The following is a 13,439-nucleotide window of genomic DNA, read 5'->3' on the forward strand; positions in this document are numbered from 1 at the left end:
GGGAAACTATAGGCCAGTTAGTCTTACCTCAATCCTGGGCAAGCTTTTTGAGAGAATTATTCTGGCACATATCCACGAGGGGCCAGCAGGGGAGATTATACTTAGGGGCAACCAACATGGGTTCATTAGAGGCAGGTCCTGTCAGACCAACCTGGTGGCCTTTTACGACCCGGTCACCAAATCCTTAGATGCAGGGGTAGCAATGGACATAGTCTTCCTGGACTTTTGGAAGGCTTTCGACACTCTCTCTCACCTCATTCTCATTCAGAAACTGGGGGACTGTGGGGGACTGTGGTACCAACACAGATGCATCTCGAGCAGGTCCAAGGAGGTGATACTCCCCCTCTATGCGGCACTGGTCAGGCCGCAGCTGGAGTACTGCGTCCAGTTCTGGGCGCTGCACTTCAAGAGGGATGTGGACAACATGGAGAGGGTCCAGAGGAGGGCCACTCGCATGATCAGGGGGCAGCAGGGCAGGCCTTATGAGGAGAGGCTACGGGACCTGAACCTGTTCAGCCTTCACAAGAGAAGGCTGAGGGGGGATCTTGTGGCCTGTTATAAACTAGTCAGAGGGGACCAGCAGGCACTGGGGAAGTCCCTGTTCCCCCGAGCACTACCAGGAGTGACCAGGAATAACGGTCACAAGTTGGCAGAGGGTAGATTTAGGCTAGATATCAGGAGGTGCTACTTCATGGTCAGGGCGGCTAGGATCTGGAACCAACTTCCAAGAGAAGTGGTGCTGGCTCCTACCCTGGGGGTCTTTAAGAGGAGGCTAGATGTACACCTTGCTGGGGTCGTTTGACCCCAGTACTTTTTCCTGCCATGGCAGCGGGTCGGACTCGATGATCTGCTCAGGTCCCTTCTGACCCTAAAAACTATGAAACTATCTCTGAAGATGTTCTCTTGAGCTGCTCTCACTGATGCAGTGAATAGAAATGACTCCCCATTTGTCCAGGTGAGCAGTGAATAATTTAGTCTCCCAGAAAAGTACCGTTCATTAGGAGAAGAAAGAGGAGATGTTGTTATTTGTCCTGTGAACAAACATTATACATTCTGTTCTGTGCTCATCTCCTGAAGCAACTAGCTATAGTATCCTTGAAGTCAATGGAGGCAGCTCTGTTTACACCTCAGAGGCGTGGAGCCGGTATTTAGAAGTGTTTGCTTTCTTGCATTTGCTTTATTAGAGGGGCTAAAACTAGATGCTTCCTTTCATTAAGCTGAAAGTCTGAGGTCAAACTCCCACTGAGCCCCTTTCTCAAGGGTGAGTGATAGAATCTGTCTCACCAGCTCTCATCAGTCTGTGAGCAATGTGTGGCAGAGGGGCCAGACTTACTCAGGTGAATTCAAGCAAATTACATATTCCGCAGCTCAGTTTTCTTTCTTCCTTCCTTCCTTTCTTCCTTTTAGGTCAGAAAATGAACTTACACATATAACCTATCTTTAGCAGAAGAAGAAGACGACAAGTTTGATATTAAGATTTCAGAAAATAAGAGAAACAATCTTTTATTACTGCCATGGTTTAGCAGCTAAGATAGCTCAATCTTTAGTCTGGTAAATGATATGGCAAATATATAACTTACTAACATTTTCAAAGAATTTGGAAAAATATGTAAAGGACTGAGGGTCACATTTTCAAAGGTCTTTATGTTCTTGATAATGCAGATAGGTGTCCAAAATACCCACGTGCTTAGCTCCTAATCATTTCAGTAAAATGTGGGTGCTTAGGCAGGCACTTCTGAAAACAGTGTTAGGAGTCAATCTGCATCTCCAGGCACTTAAGTATTTTGACAGTCTGGCACTGAGTTCAGAGTACTATCATCTTTTACATTTTATCACAATAGAAAACCTGTGTGGTGAGCAAGATAGGAGCATTAGGTAGGTAGTGTATTTAGCAGGTGGTTACACATTAATTTAAACTGGATTGAAAAATGAATTGTTGAATTTAGTTTTGATCTAAATTGCTTGACTATCATCCATTTTTTATTGTTTTAATTATTGCTATTTATGGGTATTGTGGTAATGCCTACTATACACACATATAATAAAAACACAGTCCCTTCTCCAAAAAAGTTTACCATATAAGCATCTGACAAGAGGCAACAAGTGGCACAACAAACTGAGCACCAGGTTACAATGAATAGATTACAGTTGGTATAGTCTAAGCACCTTCCCAGCTGTCCCTTTTGCTATTGAAATCCCCTTTTATACCACTGTCTGCTACCCCTGGTTTCTATATGACTTTTCCTGGAGTTCTCAAATATTTCACTTGTACAGGTGACATTAGTCTCATGGACACTGCTTATCCATAGTCAAGATCACATAGTTTTTTCTGTAACAATGACAATAATTGATTGCATGGAAAATTATTAGTAACAGAGTATTAACAAATAGTATTAGCTCTATCTGGTGTAATGACTGTTTTGCCCTTTCTGGAAAAAGATTTAGAACATACTGGATGAAATAGTTCCCACTGCCATCCAAGGGGAAACTCCTGTTTATTAACAGCTGCAGGATTTACCTACTTCCTCTATATTTGCGCTTCATTTCATTCTTCTTTTTAGATGTTCTGTTTTTGCAAAGTGGGGAGGAGTAAGACAATATGAAATAAATGGTCAGGAACCAACAGATTCCGGCAGTTCATTGCTGGTGCCTGCACTGTTGTTTCTGAATCTTTATGCTAGGCGAAAGTCATTTGTAGTATACAGTTTTATTATTAAGTGATCATTCTTACTGCAAGCTGCCTTCAGCCTTTGTTGGGAAGGGTGGCATATAAATAGAATGAATGAATGAATGAATGAGAAAGGGTATGCTCCTTAAAGTTTTGTGGAACTGAGAGTAGTCTGAAATATTACATTTACTTCTTCTATAAATCTTGAAGGAATGACATCTTGGAATCTCAGCTGTTTTTCAAAATGGTCCAGATCATTTTGGATACTACCTGAGTCATTCTACTAATTTTTATCATTTTATAATCACATTTTTCTATTATTGTTAAAAATGTTTCCCCCCTACTTGCATGAGAAACAGAACCTGTATGTACAGAAAGAAACTATGCAAATAGAATTTAAAAGAGAGAACCGTAAACAAATCTTTTCATGATGTTAAGCTTTGGTCATACAATTTCAGTCCTTATCACAAATACCTGAGAGGATGTTCACTGTAAAACTAAACCTCTTTGGCTCACAAACTTGACTGACTTTCTTTAAATATTGCTGACCTATGATTTTTCTGCTTTAAATATAACTTTATAAATATTTGTAATGGTAGTTTACTGTTCTTATCTATATTTAGGCTAACTTTAACCCTATCCTGTCCCATGGACTTGAAGAATTTTCCTATGGATGTGCAGACATGCACAATGCAACTAGAAAGCTGTGAGTAATCAGATGATTTACCTGGTCGAAAACTTAAAAAAATATATCAAACCCCACAACTTCATTATCACAGTTTCAATACAGATCATGAGACAGTTTTTGCAGACTTTTACCTGCATGCTGAAACAGAGTGTCTTTATAACACAAGGACAGAAATTGCCTTGCCTCTTGCAAGGAGATGCCCATCTTCTACATCAGGGGCATCAAATTCATCCAGCCCTGTGCATCAGATTAGTTGCACAGGACCAGTCCACAGGTGGGTTCTGACCCATAGGCGAGCCTCACATGCAGGATACAGTGCCTGTCCTGAAATTTCTGCCTGCAGTGGATGCCACCTGCAGTGCGGTCTTGCCACCTGTTGAGTGGGGTGGCTGTGCTGGGACTAAAGGGCTGTGCTGCATGCAGCAGCCATTTTGATACTCTGAGGCCTTCCTGCATGCAACGGCTACTCTGGGATGTGTCACTAGATCCAGCATAGAGCTGACTTACGCTGGAGTTGGCACCACATGTGGCATGTGGGGCCATCTGGCCTGCTCGAGACCCACAGGCAGCAATGAGGGATGAATGATGAGCAGGGTTCCTGGTTTTCTATGATAAAAACAAATAAAAAATGTTCTGATTAAAGCCCCCCCTCCCTTTTTTCTGTTATATATATTATCAGAGAAAACAAGGATACCTGATAAGCTTCCCAGGGCTGTATCCAGCCTCCAGGCTGTCTTTAACACTACCGTTCTACATTGTTTCTCCTCTTATTCTGTCTCCTTCTGCTGTATGTTTCTCAGTACTGGGTTTCAAAGAATTACAAAAGTATTTCCTTTTTTTTGTAAAATGCAATAATCTAAAAACAATCATCTTTATCAAAATTAAGAATTGTTTAATCACAGAGTGATGAAAACAAAATGAATCAGAGAGACTGATATGCAGCTACACTGAAATAAAGCTTTTGTTGTGAATAGTGTCCTTGGCAGTGTATTAAAAGTGGCTTTCTACTGGAAGCAAACTGTAGCATATATTCAGTAATTCTGAGGTTTGAGTGGAATATTTCATCCATGTTAATGGAGTTACATATGTGATGTGGTTATGGGGCTTAATAATGTTCATAGCAATGTTAGAGATTCACAAGATGTAGGTGTACTGAAATTTGTCCATTCAAAAGTGTGGTTATTTTCTCCTTCACGATTTGTTTTCATTTGACACTCCACCCTGTGACAATCTAATGAACAATGATTTGTTTATTTTAGTTGGTTACACAATGAATGACCTGATATTTGAGTGGCTAAGTGATGGTCCAGTGCAAGTTGCAGAAGGTTTAACTCTGCCACAGTTTATTTTGAAAGAAGATAAGGAACTTGGTTACTGCACAAAACATTACAATACTGGTGAGCAGCCTCTTAATTTTTCCTTTAATAATTACTTCTCCTACTATACTTCATGCAATTTTGTAATAGGAGAACCAGGTTGATTTGTGGATTTATTTCTTTTTGCATGAAAGTTTTTTCTGGTGAAAAATGCAAATTCAGTGGAAACAAAATATCTTGCAAATATGTGTTGATTTTGCCAATTTTTATTTGTTTTAAAAAATTTTAATTTTGGAAAAATAAAACTTGATCATTTCAACATTTTTGAATGAAGCATGTTGCTTCTTCAGTTTGAGACATTTTGTTTCAATGTCTATTGAGGGGAGTGCCTGAAGTCTGAGTGTTTCTGATACACGAGATGGGGATTCAACTGCTGAAGCTGACTTGTTGCTTGACCTGCTTTCTTTTAATATGTGTAAAGGAAAGCACATTTTTCTTTAATATGCTTTTTTTAAAAAAAATCTAAAAATTTAAAGGGCAGAATTAAACTATTTCAGTTCTCTGAAAATGAAACTTTTTTTTACCAGTTTATTAATTGAAAGTTCAGATCACCAAAAATAAACCCTCCAGCATCATGGGAGGTAAAAGAAGAGGGACAAGATTGTGAGGTCAGATAGGCAGCCCCTGAGAAAACCTATATAGGTTCCCTGCACAGGCTAGTACTTCTAGTCTACCTCCTGTTCTGTGGCATGGAAGTCCCAGCTCACAGGAAGCGTCCAGGAGCAGTGATAAAACCTTTGCAGCATGACAAAGTGAGATAAGAAGTAGTATGTAGTCAGAAGAACTTCCAAATTCTCAAATGACCCGTGTCTCTAGAATATCTCCTAACGTTTGCAGATTTGGAGGGCTGAAAGCTGTGTGTTTTCTTTAGGGCTAGGTACAGACGGTCAAAAAGCCCAAGCTTGGCAGGTTAGTCTAAACTGCACAGATTAAATTGAAACAGAAATGAACAGTCATTTACCTTTGATTCAGGAAATGCAGCCACATGCCTGCAGTGGCTCAGGCCAGAAGCTGGGGGGTGCTAGAGCACAGCTCTCTGGCTGTGTGTTCACTACCTCTTCCTCCTGCCCCTGAGGTCTCTGGGATTTGCAGTCCAGGTTCAAAGTAACAGGACTCTGCAGGATCATTGTCTCTCCCTGCTTCCAGGTGCCTCTGGGATATGTAGTCCACAGTTGCAGCCAGCAGTAAATTTGAGTGTTGGAAGGGATGACCCCACAGACTGACCCCATGCTACTTGTCTAGCCTGTAGGGCCAGAAGGTTGGGCACCGTTGATGTAGAAGAGTGACTGGACCATTGGCCAGATATATCGACACAAGAAAGAGCACAGAAAACCAAAGAAGAATGGGACTGTTTACAAAACTTCTTTGGTTTGGTTTTCTTGTAAAATGTTCACACAGAGGCATAAATAAAATATAATATTTTTTATACATGTCACTTTCCACCACCAGAATTGTTATTATGCTACAGGGCAGTCTTGTTTAAATTTCTCTCAAAATAACAATAAAAAAATTACATTTTCTCAAAATGGAGCAACAGTGTTATTGCCTGTTTCCTTGGCTGATGTGGAAAATTTGGCATAGCTTTGTAGCCAGGGTTTCAAATATCCTTTGGTTTTATACTTGACGCTACAATGCTATAAGTGCTATTATGTTATTGTTCTGAGCCAGAACAATATTTTCATATTAGGATTGCTGCCTTTAAAGCTTTATTTTTTTGTGCACTATGAAATCTATGAGTCTGAAGTTGGACAGTTAGTTTGGGCTCATAAAATAAGGTAAAATGTGCATAAGATATGCAAAAAAGATTTATAAAAGCAATTTCATGTTCCAGGAAAGTTTACATGCATTGAAGTCAAGTTTCATTTGGAGCGTCAGATGGGATACTATTTAATCCAGATGTACATTCCTAGCCTACTGATCGTCATTTTGTCTTGGGTTTCCTTCTGGATCAACATGGATGCTGCTCCAGCCAGAGTTGCTCTGGGCATCACTACAGTCTTGACAATGACCACTCAGAGCTCAGGCTCCAGAGCTTCTCTTCCAAAAGTAAGGAGTTTCCTTTTAATACACAATATTTACTGATAACTTGCTGAGAATTTTTTTGGAGCTTCTGCAAACTTTGTTGAATATACTTAGGATTTATGTACTGGAGAAGGTTGCATAAATTCAACTAATGGTGTGGTGGTAGAGGAGAATAACAGGCTGTGTAAATATTTACCTTGTGGTTTAAATTATGTTTTCATTGATTTAGCTTACATCAATTTGGAATATGTTCAAGCCAAACAGCAGCAAACTACTATCAAACCCAAATGAGTTTCCTCAAAGGGGTTTATCCCAAATTAACTCAATTGGGATCAGTGTAAACTATAGTTCAGTTTTGCTGTGTGGACAAGACCAAAGATCAATACCGACCCTGCAATGTTTATGAACATACCAGAAACAATAATAATAGAATGATGTGCATCATAGGCACACCCATGAACGTCCGCTTAAAAGCAATAGCGCTCTTATCAGTACTATTACACCCTTGGGAGGATTTATTGTTTCAGAGAGATGCTCTTATTAGCTTGGGAAGTTTAGGTGGATATGTTTGAACATTTTGGAACCAGAGTTTTGAAGGTATGTAGGTGCTTAAAGATTTAGATTAGTAGAGAGCCTCAGATTTCTTCCTGTATTCTGTCTGCTTTGGGTGCTCTTAATGGTAGAGCTGGCCCAGGCTCTTACTGGATTATTGTCCCAGGAGTTTACTGAAACTTTCAACCCAGACTACTTGGTTGTACTGGTTACAGCTTGCATTCTGCTTTCACTCAGCCTGGTAGCTCACCCTCTTTGCATGGTGAACCCAAGTGTTACTACTCAATTGCTGATAGTCTTCCAAGTTCTTCACTCAACACTCCCCCTTCCCTGAAAATTGCTAGAAAAGCACAAAGAACCATAAAGTCTATTCCTTTGATGGGAGTGAGTTTATCACTAGTGGAAAAACAGTAACTCAAGCTCATTGCTGGGCAGTTTCTCAATTTCAAGTTAGGCCAATGTGGGTGTTATTTTAACATCCTGTATCTTGTTTAAATGGTGCATATATGAAATAACTTTGACAATTGCTCAGATGTTATTACTGTTGCTGTTCTGTTGGTGATATGAAGACACATTTACAAATCTGGTGACTACAGTCTGATTCAATACAAGTTGTGCCCTTTAAAATATGTCTAATTTGTCATGTGAAGAAGATAATCTTTCATGTGTGAATTTAGACTTCCAAGTGAAAAAAAATCCTAATATACTCACTGTTTATTTTTTATAGTGCTCTGTAAATGGTGTGACAAAACATTACCCAAGAACCAACTTAATTCTGAAATAACACCCATAGGCCTCTGGATATCGAGTCAGAGACAGGATCAAACAAAATGTTTCTGTAGAATGAGATTTCATTGTGCATCCACTAGTCTGACTGGAAAGTTTCCCCTGGTCTGAGAAGATGGTGAAGTACTGTTGAAGCTAGATTCTGATCTCATGCTGGATTTTCTTGGATAGATGGGGAAGAGACACAAAGGGATGCTTGATTCCTGGGAAGGTTCTACTCAATGTAGTTTAGACTGATAAAGGCTCCAAAGACAGGTCAGGAACTGTCAGAAGCCAGAAGTGCTGTGCTAGGGCACTGATGCAAAGCCATGCAAAGGAAAGAGATTTTTTTTTATTTTTAAGATTCTGACCCATTTATTTCAGTGAGGTTATTGTAGAAAGATATTAATCTAAGTGAAATCAGAAAAGCAATCTCTGTGTATAATTAACAAAGCTGTTTTCTAACCATGGTGTCCATGTAAAGCAATTGGCCCACATGGCAAATCTAAATCAGCCGCAAGAAGAGTACAATTAAAGATATGATCTGAGAAAAGGTCACCATATCTAGGTATATTTGAATTGGTTAAGTTAGTTTATAAACACCTGTTCAAAGTGTATTTTGTGGTTCTTGAAGTTAGTCCAATAGTTCTAAATCTGGACAAGAGGCTGACAGTGGAGGACTAAATAATATAATCCAGATGAAATACTAACCTCATTGTTTAATATCTTTATTAATGATTTGGAAGGTGGAAAGCTGAGTGCAGACTTAACAATTTTGTAGATGACACCAAACTGGGTGGAGTTGTAGACTCTCTGGAGGGTAGGATGAGGATTCAGAATGACCTGGATACATTGGAGAAATGGTCTGAAATTAGTGAAGTGAAACTCAATAAAGACAAGTACAAAGTCCTGCACTTAGAACAGAACAGTCAGTCACATGCACAAATGCAGACTGGGGAATGACTGGCTATGCTACAGATGAGAAACTAGTGGTTATAATGTGAATATGAACCAACAAGGTGGTCTTATTGCAAAACAAAACAAAAAAAAACACAGTAACATACTGGGCTATATTAATAGGAACATCACATGCAAGTCAAGGGAAGTCATTCTTTGGGCCTGGTGAGGCTTCACTTGGAGTACTGTGTATAGTTTGGGTCAATGCACTTCAAGAAAGACAGGCAAATTGGAAAGAGTAGAGGCAAACAACAACAATGATTTGAGATCTAGGAGATCTGACTTAAGAGCAAAGATTGGAAGGAATGAGATTATTTAGTCTGGAGAAGAGAAGACTAAGTGGGGATTTGATCACAATCTTCAGATTCCTGAAGGATGGTTATATAGAGGGTGGTAATAAACTATTCGCTGTGGCCAATGGAGGCAAGACAAGGAGTAACAGCCTTAAATTGCTGCAAGTGAAATTTAGGTCAGATATTAGGAAGAAGTTTCTCACTATGAGGGTAGTTAAATCCTGGAACAGGTTACCCAGAGAGGTTGTGAAATCTCCATCTTTGGAAGATTTTAGACAAACACTTGTCCAGATAAATTTAGACAGGGATAATCTTGCCTTGATTAATTAATCAATTAATCAATTGATCAATCAATCAATTAATTAATTGATAGATTAGCTATGCCCTATGTTTCTATGATTCTGTTAATAGAAGTTTGTTATTGACTTCCATGAATCCTGACCGTGAATCCTGATCCAGATTTTCACTTTCAGTGTATAATCCTACTCATACAGGTAATTGAAACTCCTGAGAGGAGATCTGGAAATCTCAATGGCATACTTTATTGAAGGCAATAAGACTTATTTTCTGAAAGATTACTTACTTGCAGAGAACTTCAGCTCTTAATTACTCTGGTATGAGTCTAGAAAACCCTGGTGAAGTTAATGGACTAACCTTTGTCTTACCTCTATAAATGAGAGTAGACAGAGTTGATTCCTATATACAAAACCTTATGCTTAAAGGAACATACATTTCAGTACTTCATTAGATAAGGCTGTGCTAATATTTTGGTTGTGTTTCTATGCTCCTAAAATTAGTGTGTGTTTTAAAACAAGAAATAAGCCTATATTTAATGTAAAAAATGAAGCTGAAAAAACAAGTTTAATGGAATATATTCTCTTGATCATTGTAAAATTCTCTTTTTTAAAATCAAAATTAAAACAAGATAAAAAGATTTATGGATGAATATAAATAGCTAGAACTGACCAACCACAAAAAATATAATCCCCTCCCCCTACATACCTCCATGGCAGTTTCCTGTTGCTCTGATTTTCACATCACTGTTTTTCCCAGTATAAGAGTGAGTGTTTCATTTTTAACTCCAAATTAAAAAATCATGTGAAGATATTGCAGATTAATATGGATAAAAGACAGCATTTCAGATGTCTCTATATTTTGGAAAGCGAACATATTGAGATTTTTATCTCTTGTTTCCGTGGGAATTCTGGATATTGAAACCCACAGGTGAAACACTCTTGAATGTGTAATGAAATGGATAAATTCCTACTTTAAAATATATGGAAGCTTAGGGATTATGTGGCCAAGTTACCAGCAGTAGGCAGTGACCCATGAAATTCTTTCTAGTCCTTGTTGCTATATACTAAAACACAAAAGTGCTGCAAAACTAGCTGTATGTGGACCTGTCTGTTAGTACGTACTCACCTTAATTACATCCTACTCAGTTTTCCATTTCTGTTTTACAAGACTGTTACCACAAATCACACCTTTTGAGGCAATCATTCTTTTCTATATAGAAGAGACTAAGCCAGGGAGAGAGATACCTAGCGATTGTTTTTGCATCAGCCTTTCAGTTTTTATCTAAATAATGGGAAACTGCTGTTTAGAAGCTATCAACCATCATAAAAATCACACACCCTACTAAACAACTATATGGGGTTATATAACAGAGCTGTGTGTCCTTGAAATCACTCTTCCCCACATTAATAACAAATACTGATTTTGACTCACAGTGGGCACATATAAATATTCATTAATGTGCAGTAGTTACTGTGCATTTAGTTTAGTACTTACTTAATAAAGTACTAACTAAATGCACAGTAACTGTAGTTACTGTGCAGTAGCACTGGTGCACGGTTTTTCTTCTGCTGCTTAGTGTGCAGTAGCCTAAGGAAACTGTAGTAGCGTATTAGCACAGTTATTGGCCAGCATGCCACTGAGCAATGTTATTAAGCTACTGCTCAGTAAGTGTCTTGTGTAGATGCTCCCAGTGCTGAATAATGGTAGGTCACAGGGAAGCCAAGCATTATGTGCCCAGCTATAGAAAAATAAAATATGAGCTTTTCCTTGTAAAAAAGAAGCAAAGGAAACTATAATCTGAGATGAATGAAATGGAACTAATTTTGGTCTGTGATCATGGTTGCTGTACATTAAGCAAACATTTCCAAAAAGTTTTTTTTCAAATAATAATTAAGTTTTATTGCTTTGGTAAACTAGTGGAGCTGTGCAAAATTTCACTGGCTGTTTAGTTTTGACGCTGTTTCAACTCATTTCAAGCTTGAACCAGAGGAATTGAAATGAAACAAAAGGCTTCAAAACAGCCTCAAAATGAAATGAGGGCACTCAAAATGTTTCAAAACTTACATGTGGAGGGGGTGTCCATGCAACAGGGAGAAAAAAAGACACAGACTACAAAGAGATGTTTCCACCACTAGAAAAGTTTTCATGAGAGGCAGTATACAGATATTCAGCCTGCAGCTGCCTATCCCCTCTTCCACCCCCCGACCCTGCTCCCTGTGCCTTCAGCAGACTGGGGTGATCATGAGCTGGGGAAGGCATTGGGAGCAAAAGCTGTTTACTCCTCCTGGTTCCTTGGGGGGAGTGGAGTGATGGGGAAAAGCACCAGCCTCCATACTCTGGGAGGGGAGCAGTGGGGCCAAGTCCTCATTCTGTTCTGCAGACAAGATAGTCCCTGGTCTCGGAAAGAGGCAGTAGGCATTACCCCTCTGCTCCCATCTCCTCCTGGACTGAAGGGAAGAGGAACAGCAGGTCAAAGCTGGTTTAGAGAAGAGGTGGAGAGTGTGGTGGCTGCCCCCCTGTGGTGGGGAGGAGAATAGGGGAGGCAGCAAGGCAAAGCCTCTAGCCCATTCTCTTAAGTGGAGAAGAAGCGGAGCATACAAGCATTGTTTCTTGCTAGAGAATTGCTTGTGCCACGGAGGTCTTCCATGTGTCAACTAGAAGGTCCTTCTCTCTTAAGGGGCATGTTTCCCCTGGGAAAAATGGAATGAATTTTTGGATGCTCCTATTCTCTGCTGGGAGAGTGGTGATAACAGCAGCTACCCCTTTATGGCTTCAGCAGGTTTTGCACATAAGGAAAAAAGGGGATAAACATAGAGTAGGGTAGGGCTTCAGAGGGATGTTTAAAGTCTCTTATTTTTAATTCACTTCTCTTTTGTGTAGTCAACACACATGTATACGAACCAAGCAACAGCAAAGCAAGATACTGAATTGTTATTTTCTCCATAAAGCATAACAATTGAAGATTTCATAAGATTTGTGGGACAAACTACTCTGTCTGTCCCTGTGGGGGACTCCAGGACATACATTTTATGCTGCAGAGCAAGAGAACTGCTTGGGGTTCGGTTCTCTGCTCTGCACTTACTTGCTGGTGCATGCCCTGGGTTAGGGCCAGGCACCCCACTGGAGCCAGGTGAGACCTGACCCTGTGAGACAATGGGCCTGGACAACCTCTGTACCTGTGCTACAATGCATTCTGACAACAGTTATGTCTGTTTCTAGCCTTGGTTTATTCAGATGTCTGAATACTGCCAGGCTATTGAAATGGTTAAAATAATGCCATATTTAATGGCAAGTAATTAGGCCAAAGAACATATAAATAACAGTAGGATATATAAGTAACATTGGGATGTACCTGAAAGCCTTCAGTTGCTACCTGTATTCCTTATTCCAAAGCTGTGCTAATTTTGATGGAACAACCTTAAGTCTGTGCAGACTGCACAGTGTTAAAGTGCCTTGAAATATGAGTTTAGGGGTTCAGAAAATATCAAATTGTGCCGTTGCATCCATTCTACACACTGGTATGGATACAATTCCTTGGCCACAATAAGAAACTGAAAATATTACAAAATCCTTATAAAATCATAGCTCATTGCTAAGTAACCAACAGCTCCCACTTCTTCCCCATATATATACATAGAATTTTTTAATACCTATTTCATTTTGTTCTTATGCAATGGTATGGAGACTTTGTGCTTTTCTTTTTCCCATTATTATAGATTAGCAGCATTGTCAGGGATGCATTTTCCTGTCAGGTCTCACTGTCTGCATCAAGCTCTAAAGCATAAAACCAATCTTAGAAACATAGAATCAATGAGTCAGGA

At 39.4% G+C, this 13,439-nt stretch overlaps 1 protein-coding gene across 1 annotated transcript in view; it reads left to right on the forward strand.

Annotated features, from left to right (window-relative positions):
- LOC109302296 (glycine receptor subunit alpha-2-like) overlaps positions 1-7,045 on the forward strand; it is a 90,740-nt gene extending 83,695 nt beyond the window's left edge. The window contains exons 5-8 of the mRNA XM_019523857.1: positions 3,292-3,374; positions 4,616-4,753; positions 6,564-6,778; positions 6,869-7,045. Of these exons, the coding sequence (XP_019379402.1) occupies positions 3,292-3,374; positions 4,616-4,753; positions 6,564-6,778; positions 6,869-7,045 (613 nt within the window). The remainder of the gene's footprint in view (positions 1-3,291; positions 3,375-4,615; positions 4,754-6,563; positions 6,779-6,868) is intronic.
- Positions 7,046-13,439: the final 6,394 nt, after the last annotated feature.

The sequence above is a fragment of the Gavialis gangeticus genome, unplaced genomic scaffold (assembly GCF_001723915.1).
Source record: "Gavialis gangeticus isolate Ggan-Ray unplaced genomic scaffold, GavGan_comp1, whole genome shotgun sequence".
NCBI classification, from domain to species: domain Eukaryota; kingdom Metazoa; phylum Chordata; order Crocodylia; family Gavialidae; genus Gavialis; species Gavialis gangeticus.